We start from the raw sequence: 16,259 nt of genomic DNA, 5'->3' as shown, positions 1-16,259 counted from the left end.
TATTTTGTTTTGATATTCAATTTTGCTTGTGTTCAAGACTCAAATGAATAAGTTGTGAATTTCTTCCTTAAGTTTGATGTGTGTTGGCCAAGTGAGTTATAAGTTAGAGTGATATTAGTATGGATGGCAGGAACCCCGATGAAAAGACGGCATATACCAAAGGGGTAACTGGCATTCAACTAGCTTGTTTTCTTGTCTTTGCTGTAGCAAATTATAAGAGTTTCACCAGTAACAAATATGTAGTTAATGGCCCACGCAAACCCTTGAAAGTGATGATTTTTGGTAATTGAATGAAAGATAAGTTTGTAAAAATATTTACCATGCTATGCTAATTAAGATAGATTGATAGTGTAAGATGTTTCTGTAGGGGCAGTTTGCTACCGGAGTCCATAGGGTATTATTTGTGATACGTTGTAATTTTCAGTATGTGAACCAGAACTTACGTTCCTCATTTTCATTTACATACAATGTGATAATTTTTTCCTATTATTCTTTTTCGCCTGTGGCTACAAAGAAGGTTTTTAGGGCGGGGATGTAAGGGATCCATGATCCCACGAACATAGATGCTAGTATCCGACGCCCAGGTCGATAGTAGACAGGAGTCGATTGTCAAGCGCTGCAGAAGGCAGTGAGACGAGTGTTGAGTGAGGAGTAGTACTGGAGAGTGTCAAGTGAAAAGGAGTGTGGGAAAGACGGGCAAGAATGGTGGTCGAGTAAAATTCACCGGAGAATGAGGAGTGAGCACGTCCCCCTGATCGTCGTGGGGTTGACCCTCACTAATACCGATTCGCGAGTGATATGAAACAGAAAGTGACAAGTGCCGAATTACGTGTTTCGCGTCAATCGCGTCGGCCAGCAATAACTATGGATTGCAGTGAGGACTGTTGTGAATGTTAACCATCAGCATTGCGTGTGACGAAGTACTGAAAATCAACAACCAATAAAAAGATATAACTGTAGTTAGATGTGTAAGGCGAAGGTAGCAACTGCCTCCGAATTTGTGTGTTAGTGGGAAATGTATATCAGTTTGTACATCACAACCTTAATGGTCCTTAATAATAGACAAACTTTCAATCATTCCACTATTTAGTTTCAAAACAGCCGCACTCGGTTGAAATACCCCCGAAACCACAGCAGAAAAACCGATAGCCTTTCATCCATTAAGCACACGGTCATATAATCATAATAATTAACTGTTTGGCGGCTTTGATAAGTTACACAAAATCCAATAAGGAAATTTAATTGGGGGTGTTTCAAAGTATCGAGAGCCTTACCTTTGGCAGTGGCTTCTGCTCAGTCGCAACGTGTATGCCGGTCAGCTCGATGATATTTGGAAGATGTGGCCGGGGATACTCCATGCAGAAGTGGTTGTTAATGATTAAGAGGCTGAAGTTCCTTTCCATCTCGTAGATAGGTGGAAGATCGGACCCAAAGTACTTGTGCATCAGCTGCTCTTGAGCGGGCATTAGGTCGTAGAACCACATGTACATCAGCCTCAGGTAGAAGTAGGTGTTGTAGAGGCGCTGCCAGAAGTCCATGTGATCCGAGTAGCCGAGCCACATATCGGGCATGTAGGCAGGGTTCATCGGGTTCCCGAAGCCGTGGTAGATGGACGACGGCGGCGACAGCGTGATGAAGGCCACCGCGGGCGGCGCGCCAACCCTCTGGATCAGGCCGTAGTACGCAAGGTAGCCGAGGCGCTCGAAGATCACCAGGTCGAACTTCTCACCGGAACTGCCAAAGCAAAATGAACTGTTAGTGTTGTAGTTGGCAGAAGAGCCAACACCGTTTTACTAGAGCTCACGCAGGCTGGCGTGAGGAGGGAAGAACTACACTGACGTGAGGTCTGGACCATGACGAGGAATGAGAATTCAGAAAGCGGACGCAATTAGTTTCATACTTAACTTTAATCCATTAATGATGAACGTCGCTCTTGACGGTACATGATTCACAATAGTATCTGTTCAGAATACTGAGTATGGCGCCTTGCTAGGTCGTAGCAAATGACGTAGCTGAAGGCTATGCTAAACTGTCATCTTGGCAAATGAGAGCGTATGTAGGCAGTGAACCATTGCTAGCAATGTCGGCTGTACAACTGGGGAGAGTGCTAGGGAGTCTCTCTAGACTAGACTTGCCGTGTGGCGGCGCTGCGTCTGCAATCACTGATAGTGGCGACACGCGGGTCCGATGTATACTAACGGACCGCGGCCGATTTAAAGGCTACCACCTACCAAGTGTGGTGTCTAGCGGTGACACCACAGTTAGCTTTTCCAATAAAATGTTGTGAGGTACGGTTTTTTTAAAACTTACACCACTGCGTGATTGATGAGATGCATATGTTTCACTAAAACGTCTCACAGCCCGTTCTTGTAATTTTTCCGTTTGTTTTAATCGTCTTCCATTCCATCCCGAAATAAAGAGAGGCGGACTTGTAGAACTTGGTTCTTTCGAGATCAGTCTAGCTATAGCATTTGGCCAGAGGGATTCAAATTCGGTATAGCACGATATTTTTGAAGTTGCGGTCCTTAGGTAGTCGTAGTAAGGTGGGCTGCGACCCACTGTAGTGGCAAGTCTGTATATCCCGACACTAAAGTAATACACAGTTTTGACTTCTGACGGTTGGGCGGTATGTGCCCCAAAAATGTCTGGTGCTGCCACCTAGGGAGAAGCTTTCGGAACTTGGTAAAAAAAGAAAAAAATACTGAAATCTCGGGCTAGGCTTTATTCGGTGCTGGTGCAACAGTGCTTAACTGGCTGTTAGCCATAGTTTGTACAACCGGTCCAAGTGCGTGCCTATATACAAGGTGATCGAGTGGCGGAATGTGTGTTTGTGTGTGTGTGTAGCTGATGTGGCGTGTCTGTTTTACGAAAATCAGATCAAATCATATCACTGTCTTCTTCATTCCAAGAATGTCTGTAATTGTGTTTCCCCACACATTATAAACAGCGTTTTGAAAGATTACTACACTCCTCAGTAAATCTGCTGGTGTGTACGTAATTGATAATGGACTGCATATGTCGCAACAGACTTGGTGTAATGCAAACAAAATTGGTGTGATATCTCAAAATCATCTTCAGATTTTGTGTTGATAATTTGTATGCTATATTTTAAGTTTTTAATTCTCATGAGAATAAGCGTATTCTGGTACTGAATCACACGTTTTCCATATTTACCATTCTGCTAAGTCTCTCTACAAACAAAAATTTAACTTTAAAGTCCTAGATCTTAGTGAGGACATGTACCTAGTTAGGTTCATGGCACATATGTGACACACCGTATTGATTTTCAAAATCGATCAGTACAACATGTGTTTTATTGGTACTAAAAGAGTAATGAATGATGTAGGTTTTCTACCTTCTACTTTTTGAAATATTTCAATGCGTAAGTTACGCTTAAACAGAAGGTACGACAGTGCAGCAGATATAACGCTTTTGTCTCAGAATATGGGGTAACAGACATGCAAGTTAAATTTAAGTGGAAATGACTGTACCTCTACGTCTTTACTACGGAAGTCACCGTACGTTTGTGTCGGAGGACGCATACGATTCGCCCCCCCCCCCCTTTCCCAAGTTCTCATCCAAGTTATCTATACTATATGCGGCTGGTGCTGGGAGGAAAGAAAGACTGTTGGTACTTCTATTTACTCGTACGTTCACACTGAGTTTGATACAGGCTGAACGAAATTTCTTGATTCGCATTAAAACGTGAGTTTTCTGAATATTTAGAGTACATCTCTTCGCAACGCACAGCGTTTCTGGTACATAGAATCTCGCCATGGACTTTATTGCGTTTCTTGCTCTTACACTGGTTCAGAAAATGCGTAATAAAACTCGCACTTTACCTTTGAATTTTGTCTCTTTCATTAATCGAGTTTAGTACAGGTCTCAATTAGAAATATCTTAAAATTGGTGGAGTGAGTATTTTTAAGAGATGCAGTTACGCTTGTACAGTTACTGAGTAGAAGATCTCCAAAGCAATGAATTTTCGTTAATGAACATATGAACATGAAGACGCTCGTGATTCGCTGAGTTACTGTAATCCTGGTGAGATACCGATAACGGTCAAAAATACTGGATCTGCTTATCAGATGTTCACAATTAAATGAGACTGACTCAAGGGAATACTCCTCGCATTAATTCTATTGCAGATGTGTCCAACGGCTATGAGGTTTGTTGAAGTCACGTTTCAGGTAAACACTCTGCGTCTATTGTGAATTCATCGACTCAGTATGGCCGGCCGCTGTGGCCGAGCGGTTCTAGGCGCTTCAGTCCGGAACGGAGCTGCTGTTACGGTCGCAGGTTCGAATCCTGCCTTGGGAATGGGTGTGTGTGATGTCCTTAGGTTAATTAGGTTAAAGTAGTTATAAATATAGGGGACTGATGACCTCAGATGTTAAGTCCCATAGTGCTTAGAGCCATTTGAACCATTTTTCATTCAATGTGATACAGCTCAGGAAAAATGGGGAGGTCCAATGTAGCATAGAGCCCATGCTGTCTAGCGAGGCAGTCGATACATTGCTACTCACCGTATTCCAGTGTTCGATTGTGGCTCTCCCGAAGTCACTCAGTCCGTGAGAAGGTTGCCGCGACGCAGTTCAACTGGTGCCAAGCAGGCTCAGTCGGATTCATACCAGGCTGTTCTATTTATTTGATTCCTGACTCATGGGGGAAGGTGTTAGCAAGGTGGGCGCAGTCAGCACGTGCGTTGTCCTAAGACGAACTTTAGCTGAAGTGTTGAACGTAGGTTTGTGCAATAGTTTTTTTTAGGATCCTGTTCCAATGCTGTGGAGCTTCAAATTACACTAGATACCAATGAGAGACGATTGAAATCCATACATGATTCCGAAACAAAGCTTGCATGACACACCATCCTGGTGAACAAGTGGTAGTGCATATGTCGGATGGGCAATGGCAGCTAGCTGGATGCACACTCTTCATCGAAAATCATCAGGAGTACGGAAAGTTCTGCATTCGTCGGTTTCCATTTTAGTTCCCACGCCCACCTTCTCCGCACAAAACTGTCGTGGGCTTTGTATCTGTGTTCGTCATGGCCACCAAGAGCCCACACTGATCGAGTGGAGACCAATGTGTATCGTCCAGTCCTCACAGTAGCCTCCAAAAATGCACCTCGCAGTGGCCTTGCCTCCTCTCCCTATCGATCAACTTATTTTGTGGTTTTCTGTCAACAGCTGGTGATGCTAACCGCGGGTCACCACTATGACATAGATATTCAGTGTTTAGTGTCTCACGGTTACAACTGGAATCGAGCGAGTTAATGCAGTAGTTGCGACACTACAATCGTTTTCCGAAGGAGAAGAGCTATTCGGAGTTAGTTTCTTGTATTGAGTCACTACCAGAATTAATACATCCCTGTAAAATCCCAGCTTATGCTCTATCTCTAAGAATTTCGTTATCCATGCGATGTTAAACTCAAAATCTTCGTTCCTCGTGGGTGTTTAACTTATTCTGGAGGAGAATACTGGTAGCTCTTTCTTATAGTCAGTTCCCATAACATGTAAGCAACTGGAGACGTGCCAAGCGGCTTTATCTGCCAATTTTAATATGTTATTTGTCAATTCATTCTGCTAGTGCATTGTATTTTATACTCAATGTCACATGTAAATATCTCATGGCTGTTCACTGAAGAGTACTCACGTTACGAATTTTTGAACTTGTGGATCACTCATCTGCAGTTCTATTGAAGCTCTTGGAAAGTCACGCAACATTTTGACCGTCTCCGTTGGTGGTTCTTGGGACATCTTCACAAAATCGTAGTCACCACGCATATGCTTGTAAGAGATTGACAGGTCCACTTCTGTGTAGTTTTCATGATTTATCTGCAAAGAAATAAATTTATTCTGCAGAGTCTGTACAGCTAGCGAGGCAAGAGAAAGAGCAGGATAGGATCTACGGAAAGAGTGACGATTCTTCTGAGTTATAAACACATCAGACAAATATACGATGTTCAAAGAATGTGATAGTACCTTTTATTTCTGAATAGAGTCTATTTTACTTAGGCATTTATAACGTAGCACCAGGCATCACACATATAAAATACAATGAGGTGAAAGAGCCATGGGATAGGGATTTGAAAATATGCAGATCCCGTACACAAGGTATAAAAGGGCAGCGCATTGGTTAATCTGTTCTTTGTACTCAGGTGTTTCATGTTAAAAGATTTACGACCTGGTTACGACTGCACGACGGGAACTAACAGGCGTTGAACATGGAATGGTAGTTGGAGCCAGACGCATGGGACATTCCATTTCTGAAATCGTTACGGAACTCAATATTCCGAGACACAGTGTCAGGAGTACCTCGAGAATACCATATCTCTGGTATTACGTTTCACCACGGACGATGCAATGGCCGACGGCTTTCATTTAACGACTGAGAGCAGCGGTGTTTCCGTGGAGTTGTCAATGCTGGCAGACAAGCGACACTGCTTGAAACAACCACAGAAATCAATGTGGGACGCACGATGAACGTATCCTTTAGGACAGTGCGGCAAAATCTGGCGTTAACGGCCTATGGCAGCAGACAACCAATGAGAGAGTGCCTTTGCTAACAGCCCGACATCGACTGCAGCGCCTCTCCTGGACTCGTGACCATGTCGGTTGGATCCTAGACCACTGGAGAACCGTGGCTTCGTCACATGAGTCCCAAGCGGTAAAGAGCTATTAGTAGGGTTCGAGTGCGGCGCAGATACCACCAACTCATGGACCCAAGTTGTCAACAAGGCACTGTGTTCGCTGGTGGTGGCTCTGTAGTGGTGTGGGCTGAGTTTACACGGAATAGACTGAGTCCTCTGGTCCAACTGAACTCATCATTGACTGGGAATGGCGATGTTCGTCTACTTGAAGACCATCTGCACTCATTCATGGACTTCGTGTTCCCAAACAACGATGGAATTTTTATGGATGACAGTGCTCCATGTAACCAGGCCAAAATTGTTCGCGACTGGTTAGAAGAACATTCTAGCCCATTCTAACGAATGATTTGAGCACCCATATTGCCTGACATGAATCCAGTCGAAACTTTATTGGACGTAATTAAGAGGTCGGTTCGTGCATAAAATCCCGCAGTGGCAACACTTTGGAAATTTTTGACAGCTACATGGGCAGCATGGCTCAAGATCTGTGCAGGGGACTTCCAGCGACTTGCTGAGTCCAAGGCACGCCGAGTTGCTGCTGTACGCCGGGCAAAAGGAGGTCCGACACGATCTTAGGGCGTATCCCACAACTTCTGTCACCTAAGTCAGAAGTTGGGCTCGTACAGCTGGTGAGTGAGGGGTCCACCGTGACAGACGTATGCTAGTGTCGCAGGGCTACCTGCTGACAGCTTACGGCGTCGGCCTAGATGTGTCACTGCCGTACAGGAGACGAACTGTTATGCCTGATATTGTAAAACTGAAAGCAACATTTACCATATAACAAATGAAATAAAACTTTATACCGTGTATTCGTATTTCAATAGCTAACAGTAGTGTAAATTTCAGTAGCATATTTGCTGCACTTTCAGAGATATGATAAAACGGCTGAAAACGTAGAATGTAAAGCTTACATGAACTACTAACTTCTTGTCAGGTGCATGCATGTTAGCTAACAAATTATTTTGATTTTACGTAAGACTGCTTATTTGTCGTCTTACTAACCGGGATGTGCCGGTATGTGTTTTGTGAATATTTGTAAGTGTGCATAACTGACTGTGTAATGTGGACTGTGGGACTGTGTATCTGGACTGAGTGAGTGACCCATATGAGAAGCGAAATTTGTGATCTGTAATACGGCAGTTTGTGATACTGGGGAAACAAAAATTTACTCTATTGGTTCAGATATGTAAAGCAGTGATTATTTTGTTATTTTTGGGTTCTCAGAAAGTAATTATCTAGTAAGCAAATTTTAAGATATCTTATTACGTGATCAGTGAGCGGGCGAAGATGGAGTCACTGAGAATCACAGTAATTTCAGTATGAATTGCTATGACGCTCCCTAGCCAATCATAAGAGGTTGACTACACGCCCGTTTTGTACGCGAGGCGGCTGCATTCTTGAGGCCGGCTGGTGTGGCCGAGCGGTTCTAGGCGCTTCAGTCTGGAACCGCGCGACCGCTACGGTCGCAGATTCGAATCCTGCCTCGGGCATGGATGTGTGTGATGTGCTTATGTTAGTTAGGTTTAAGTAGTTTTAAGTTCCAGGGAACTGATAACCTCAGATGTTAAGTCCGATAGTGCTCAGAGCCATTTGAACCAGTTTTGAGTCTAACGATATTCGGGATCGCTCATTATTATGGTCGGACGTGTTAGTACTCAGCACTGAAAAGATGTTATAATTTTGACCGTTCGTGGCATTAAAAAAATCGTGGAGTGTCGGAAAATATTAATGGTCGAACTGTAAAGTCGTATGTGAAGATTTCAGATTTTTTGTATGATCTGTGACTTTAGTGAGTAACTTAGATCCGTGTGGCGTACTGTACAAGTTGTAACCTAAAACTAGTACTTCAAAGACATCATGTTTACGCCAGTGACTGTTAAAGTTTTTGTTTCCACTCTTGCAATTTCGGCCTTAGGCCATTTTCAGGCTCAGATGTTTTGTCTTTAAGCCATGTCAACTTTACACATGCTGACACATTTATATGTCGTTGTCATTTGCTGTTATACACATTCGTATCGCTGCTAAGTAGTGTCAGCGTGTATAAATCTGACATGGCTTAAAGCCAAAACATCTGCACTTGATTATGGACTACGGCCGAAATTGCAATAGTGAAAATAAAAAGTCTAACAGTCACTCGCGTAAACATGATGTCTTTCAAAAAATTTTACATGACCGTGAATTCCAGATGTGAAAAGTTAATTTAGTACTTCAAAGTTAGCAGTATGTACAGTACAGCGCGAGCAATCAATCCACAGACAACCTGTGTGTATCCTTCCGATAGCATGTTACGGTGTATACCGTAAGATGACTGGTGCGAATGATTGTGCTTACATGTTTTTAACGTTCTGGTTCAAATGGTTCAAATGGCTCTGAGCACTATGGGACTTAACATCTATGGTCATCAGTCCCCTAGAACTTAGAACTACTTAAACCTAACTAACCTAAGGACATCACACAACACCCAGCCATCACGAGGCAGAGAAAATCCCTGACCCCGCCGGGAATCGAACCCGGGAACCCGGGCGTGGGAAGCGAGAACGCTACCGCACGACCACGAGATGCGGGCTTTAACGTTCTGTTCAAAAGTACAAACTAATGTGGACTTGGTAGCTGAAAGTGTATTCAATGAATGACGATAATCGGAATTTTCTATCAAAACCTTTACCTCATTTAGTAGCTTAGAAAATATATTGTGCACCCTGCAGATCCGTTAAGTACAACTAGTTTTAAGGTGCAAATTCACTAGTCGATACACCCTACCCGCTGCTTCACGAAAGGCGTGTTCTACAGGGGAAGAAACTAACGAAAGGAGGGTGACTTTTTGTATGCAGCGACAATCCAAACCGTGCCTCTGCACAGAAGGAGAAGAAAGAAACGACAGAAATGGCCAAAAAGTGTTTCAGGTGTCTCCGAATTGCTAGCTGCTCTGTCAACAGAGTCAGCGTCTACGGTTGGAACCCCACTCGGATTTTGTACAGGTTACATCTTTTTATTTACTCCATTTTGAGCCATTTTCGTCCAGATACAATCCTTTTTCAAATCGCGAACAGTCTTCTTCTACACAAGTAAAGCTCATATCAAGTCTCTCATTTCCTTACCAGTGCTTCAAGGCTTTAAAAACGATGAGATCTGATCACTATTTGAAATTACAAATAGTGACAGTGACTCACATTCGCTTAAAGATATCATCTTCATCGGTATTGGTGCCTCTGTGGCCGAGCGGTTCTAGTCGCTTCAGTCCGGAACCGCGCTGCTGCTACGGTCGCAGGTTCAAATCCAGTCTCGGGCATGGATGAGTGTGATGTCCTTAGGTTAGTTTAGGTTTAATTAGTTCTAAGTCTAGGGGACTGATGACCTCAGATGTTAAGTGCGATAGTGCTCAGAGCCATTTGAACCATACACCGACGGTAAAAAAGCCTAACACCAAGAAGAAGTTGTGCGACATCTGAAACGTGATATTTATCCAGATTTAGCGCCAGTCGCGTAAGAGCGGGCCTAGTAGCGCCACTACGAGTATGCAAATCAGATTTGCTTTAAATACGCGCTATAACGGCCGTGAGCGTTAGTTACCTTTGAGACTGGACGTGGTGACTTGACGTTAGTCAAGAATGCCTTTATGGCGACAACACGCCATTATCAACACCTCACTGAGTTTGGTCGAGGTCGTGTAGCAGGGCTACTAGATGTTTGATTTTCCTTCTGTGTTGTTGCGGAAAGACCTGGCAGGAACGTGCATGACTGCTGGTGGCGATGGTCACGAGAACGTACAGTCGCAAGGAGACCGTGCTCCGGACGGCCACGTGGCCCTACCGAGAGCATCGTGTTCGGCGTGTGAATCTGGCGCATCGTGCTGCTTCTGCATCAGCAGTCTGAGCACCAGTTGGCACCACAGTGACACAATGAACTGTTACAGATCGGCCACTTCAAGGACAGCTCCGACAGACGCCATGTACCGTACATTCCACTGATCCCATTTGCGACTTCAGTGATGTCGAGCGAGAGCTCACTAGAGGGCACGAGAGAGGTCTGTAGTGTCTTCTGATGAAAGCTGGTTCTGCCTCGATGCCAGTGATGACCTTGTGTCTGTTAGATTTGGGCCAGTTGAGGGCCTGCAACCAACTTGTCTGCATGCTAGACACACTGGACCTAAACCTGGAGTTATGGTCTGATACACGATTTTGTGTGATCACAGGAGCGCTCTCCTCGTTAGCACACGCACCCTGACTGCAAATTTGTACATCAGTGTGGTGATCTGACCTGTTGTGCAGCCATTCATAAACGACAGTGCAGGGGGGTGTTTTCCAACAGGATAACGCTCGCCCACATACCACTGTTATAATCGAAGATGCTCTACACAGTGCCGACGTGTTGTCTTGGCCTGCTTGATCGCCAGATCTGTCTCCAGTCGAGCACGTTTGGCACATCGTCGGACGACAGGTCCAGCATCATCCACAAACACCATCAACCATCCCTGTTTTGACTGGCCAACCATGCGCAATATGCATGGACCCTTATCCCACAAACTGACATCCAGCATCTGTACAACACGATGCACGCACGTTTACATGCTTGCATTCAACGTTCTTTCGTTTACACCGATTATTAATGTACCTACATGCCACATTTGCAATGACTTGTCTCGCGTTTACATTAACCTGTCATATTACAATGTTACTCGCTTAAATATGTTACCTAGACAAACGTTTTCTCGAAATTTCATTGCTCTACATTAATCAGTTTTTGGTACTGCGATTGTTTTCCGCCAGTGTATTACACTCCTGGAAATGGAAAAAAGAACACATTGACACCGGTGTGTCAGACCCACCATACTTGCTACGGACACTGCGAGAGGGCTGTACAAGCAATGATCACACGCACGGCACAGCTGACACACCAGGAACCGCGGTGTTGGCCGTCGAATGGCGCTAGCTGCGCAGCATTTCTGCACCGCCACCGTCAGTGTCAGCCAGTTTGCCGTGGCATACGGAGCTCCATCGCAGTCTTTAACACCGGTAGCATGCCGCGACAGCGTGGACGTGAACCGTATGTGCAGTTGACGGACTTTGAGCGAGGGCGTATAGTGGGCATGCGGGAGGCCGGGTGGACTTACCGCCGAATTGCTCAACACGTGGGGCGCGAGGTCTCCACAGTACATCGATGTTGTCGCCAGTGGTCGGCGGAAGGTGCACGTGCCCGTCGACCTGGGACCGGACCGCAGCGACGCACGGATGCACGCCAAGACCGTAGGCTCCTACGCAGTGCCGTAGGGGACTGCACCGCCACTTCCCAGCAAATTAGGGACACTGTTGCTCCTGGGGTATCGGCGAGGACCATTCGCAACCGTCTCCATGAAGCTGGGCTACGGTCCCGCACACCGTTAGGCCGTCTTCCGCTCACGCCCCAACATCGTGCAGCCCGCCTCCAGTGGTGTCGCGTCAGGCGTGAATGGAGGGACGAATGGAGACGTGTCGTCCTCAGCGATGAGAGTCGCTTCTGCCTTGGTGCCAATGATGGTCGTATGCGTGTTTGGCGCCGTGCAGGTGAGCGCCACAATCAGGATTGCATACGACCGAGGCACACAGGGCCAACACCCGGCATCATGGTGTGGGGAGCGATCTCCTACACTGGCCGTACACCACTGGTGATCGTCGAGGGGACACTGAATAGTGCACGGTACATCCAAACCGTCACCGAACCCATCGTTCTACCATTCCTAGACCGGCAAGGGAACTTGCTGTTCCAACAGGACAATGCACGTCCGCATGTATCCCGTGCCACCCAACGTGCTCTAGAAGGTGTAAGTCAACTACCCTGGCCAGCAAGATCTCCGGATCTGTCCCCCATTGAGCATGTTAGGGACTGGATGAAGCGTCGTCTCACGCGGTCTGCACGTCCAGCACGAACGCTGGTCCAACTGAGGCGCCAGGTGGAAATGGCATGGCAAGCCGTTCCACAGGACTACATCCAGCATCTCTACGATCGTCTCCATGGGAGAATAGCAGCCTGCATTGCTGCGAAAGGTGGATATACACTGTACTAGTGCCGACATTGTGCATGCTCTGTTGCCTGTGTCTATGTGCCTGTGGTTCTGTCAGTGTGATCATGTGATGTATCTGACCCCAGGAATGTGTCAATAAAGTTTCCCCTTCCTGGGACAATGAATTCACGGTGTTCTTATTTCAATTTCCAGGAGTGTATATAGTTTATGTTATTACTAGACTATAGTAAATCACATTGAAAAAAGTTTTTCATTTGGTAAAAGTTCACATGATTTTTTTAAATTTTACATCTTGTAACGTTCTTTTATTAAAAAAAAAAAAAACTTTAGAATTTACGATGACCTTGAATGAATGTCTGATTTGTGGACTGGGTATTGAATCGTCGTGCAGCGTGTTGGAACTGCAAGTGCTGTGCTTACTCTGTGTTGTGGTTAGCAAAACTTTCACACGAATTGATTGGGCCATGCAACTCCCAGTACCAATAAAGAAATACAGCCACTGCAAAATACTTTTAGCCTCTTAGGCACTGAATCATCTGGCCCTGTTAAATTGACACCTTTGGTCCCTGTCCACATAACAAATAAATTAAATTGTCATACCTCTAAAGCAGCAACGGAGTAACGCGGTAATATACTGGTCTCTCACGAAAAATATAAATATGCTACCTACAGGCTCAGCAGTGTGCAACGCTGGTCATAACACTTAGAAATGCACATGAAATTGTTTTGGCTGATAAATGAAAACATTAATGAAAACATCCAACTTTTTTGGAAAACATATGACCCGGGCCGTGGGTGGGGGGCGGGGGGGGGGGGGGGGGGAGGGAGCGGTACTACCACTGAGTTTCTGAGTTTCTTTTTTAGCAAAATTACATTATAAGTTTGTCTCTTCATAAACGTTCTGACAAGTGAAGTTACATTACACACAACCGAGTCACAAACAATGACATTCAAACAGCAAGTATTATCTAACCTCACTAATTCAACATAAATGCAAATCATCAAATTAAATATAGGTCTGTTAACAACCCCCCCCCATGACCATGGACCTTGCCGTTGCTGGGGAGGCTTGCGTGCCTCAGCGATACAGATAGCCGTACCGTAGGTGCAACCACAACGGAGGGGTATCTGTTGAGAGGCCAGACAAACGTGTGGTTCCTGAAGAGAGGCAACAGCCTTTTCAGTAGTTGCAGGGGCAACAGTCTGGATGACTGAGTGAACTGACCTTGTAATACTAACGAAAACGACCTTGCTGTGCTGGTACTGCGAACGGCTGAAAGCAAGGGGAAACTACGGCCGTAATTTTTCCCGAGGGCATGCAGCTTTACTGTATGGTTAAATGATGATGACGTCCTCTTGGGTAAAATATTCCGGAGGTAAAATAGTCACCCATTCGGTCCTCCGGGCGGGGACTACTCAAGAGGACGTCGTTATCAGGAGAAAGAAAACTGGCGCTCTACGGATCGGAGCGTGGAATGTCAGATTCCTTAATCGGCAAATAGGTTAAAAAATTTAAAAAGGGAAATGGATAGATTAGACTTAGATATAGTGGGAATTAGTGAAGTTCGGTGGAAGGAGGAACAAGACTTCTGGTAAGGTGACTACAGGGTTATAAACACAAAATCAAATAGGGGTAATGCAGGAGTAGGTTTAATAATGAATAGGAAAATAGGAATGCGGGTAAGCTACTACAAACAGCATAGTGAATGCATTACTGTGGTCAAGATAAATACGAAGCCAACGCCTACTACAGTAGTAAAAGTTTATATGCCAAACAACAACAACTGTTAACAAATCTTAGAAACATAACGTAAGTGAAATATCTAACTAGCCTTTTTATCAAACCAGTTTACGTACATTCTGGGGTTACTCGACAATTAAAAATTATCAGCCAAGTCGTCTATACAAACGCGCTAGCAAAAACAGAAATCATAATTATTTAACATATGTACTCCTGCTTTCGTGTCCAACAATACTGACATGCGGTGGTGGCTTCACACAGCACACCACAAAGACTGCCTACTCCATCATATTTCCGCCACAGACAGCTAGACCGAGCGAGGTGGCGCATTGGTTAGCACTTTGGACTCGCATTCGGGAGGACGACGGTTCAATCCCGCGTCCGGCCATGCTGATTTAGGTTTTCCGCGATTTCCCCAAATCGCTTCAGGCAATTGCCGGGATGGTTCCTTTGACAGGGCAGGCTCGACTTCCTTCCCCAACCTTCCCTAATCCGATGAGACCGATGACCTCGCTGTTTGGTCTCTTCCCCCAAAATTCCCCCCCCCTCCCCCCCGCAACAGAGTTACCTATAACTGTGCGTCAAGCGCTGTCTTACTCCAACACTATAATAATCTCAGAGCAGAAGCAGTAACTCTGGATCTCCGGTCTTACATAGTCAGCGATATAAAGCCTGTCAAAGACATACACCGTTTATAAAATCATATTCGGGTGCCACATATGTGTCCCATTAGACTCGGTTGATTTTGCTGAAGGCTTTTCGTTGGTGCTGAAGAATTTTGGTTGCGAGAGCGTCCATAGCCACAACAGATTACCAGAATGATTATATTTTACCAGGTAAAGTGTAATCATTCAGATAATGATGTCGGTAGTTCCTACCACACACAAGTGTGGAAATCATTGATGAGTTATTAGGCCTTATTGGCCCTTGCAGTAATTGTAACTTACACATATGGAAGATACCTTGAATCTCTTTCTCTGCATTACTAATGATTGTACTTTTCCTGAGTTGTTTCCTCTACAATCAGTGCGTGTATGATATTTCGAAATGCTTTCTCTTATTTCTTCCAAACATTTTGTGGAAGGTAACCTCTGAGTTACACGCGTGCGAGGTCAATGACACTGTGAAACCTTCATTTTGGACAAGCCATCAGTTATAGAAATACTCTTTCATTAGTATGGTGCTCAAGAGTTTTGAAGGCTAAACAGTCAGTAGTGGTTTCTATAAGTCTACTGCGGTACTGCCGTTATAAAGAAAGAACAGAAATTTGTCTCTGGATCTTTGGTCGTTGGTTTTAAACAACCTTCTATTTGATGGTCGTATTGCTACTGGTAGCATTTCCGATTCACTTCTTTTGCGATTCGAGCACCAGTCTTCTCATCAAACACCTTATGGAAAGAGAGGAAGAAAATGGAGATGAGAATTTACGTCCGGTGAACGACGAAATAATTGGAGACGAAGCATCTGCTCGGATTGGAAAAGAGAATCGGCATTGTCCTTTTCAAAGGAACCGCTCCGGTATTTGCCGAGAAACACCCAAATCTGGATTGCTGGACAGCAGTTTGAACCGTTGTCCTCCCGAATGCAACTTCAGTCTGTTAATCAGTTTGCATTCTCTAGAGGTTTGTAGAAAGTAAAAATGGGGCAATTTTCTATTGGACAGATCCAAATTTGGAGTACCACAGTAATAAAAACCAAAAATTTTCGGTTGTTACGACTTTATTCTTACAACGAAATGTACATCTTACAATATTTTCCAGCGTTTGCTTGCAACACGATACGCGCCGTTGTATTCGGAGCACTGTTTGAGAGAGGGATACTTACAGAGACGAAGCTTTTTCACTTCAACACAGGTGCGTAGAATAGTA

The 16,259-nt window shown here is 44.8% G+C and overlaps 1 protein-coding gene across 2 annotated transcripts in view; it reads right to left on the bottom strand.

The window, feature by feature from the left end:
• The window catches only part of LOC124622258 (UDP-glucosyltransferase 2-like), a 125,845-nt gene that overhangs the window by 78,652 nt on the left and 30,934 nt on the right, over positions 1-16,259 (bottom strand). For both annotated transcript variants that reach the window (XM_047147919.1, XM_047147920.1), the window contains exons 3-4: positions 5,656-5,837; positions 1,275-1,734 (exon numbers count right to left, since the gene is read on the bottom strand). In XM_047147919.1, coding sequence (XP_047003875.1) covers positions 1,275-1,734; positions 5,656-5,837 — 642 coding nt within the window. The remainder of the gene's footprint in view (positions 1-1,274; positions 1,735-5,655; positions 5,838-16,259) is intronic.

The sequence above is a fragment of the Schistocerca americana genome, chromosome 7 (assembly GCF_021461395.2).
Source record: "Schistocerca americana isolate TAMUIC-IGC-003095 chromosome 7, iqSchAmer2.1, whole genome shotgun sequence".
NCBI classification, from domain to species: domain Eukaryota; kingdom Metazoa; phylum Arthropoda; class Insecta; order Orthoptera; family Acrididae; genus Schistocerca; species Schistocerca americana.
The sequence above is the reverse complement of the archived record's forward strand: the minus strand, read 5'-3'. Positions and strand labels throughout refer to the sequence as shown.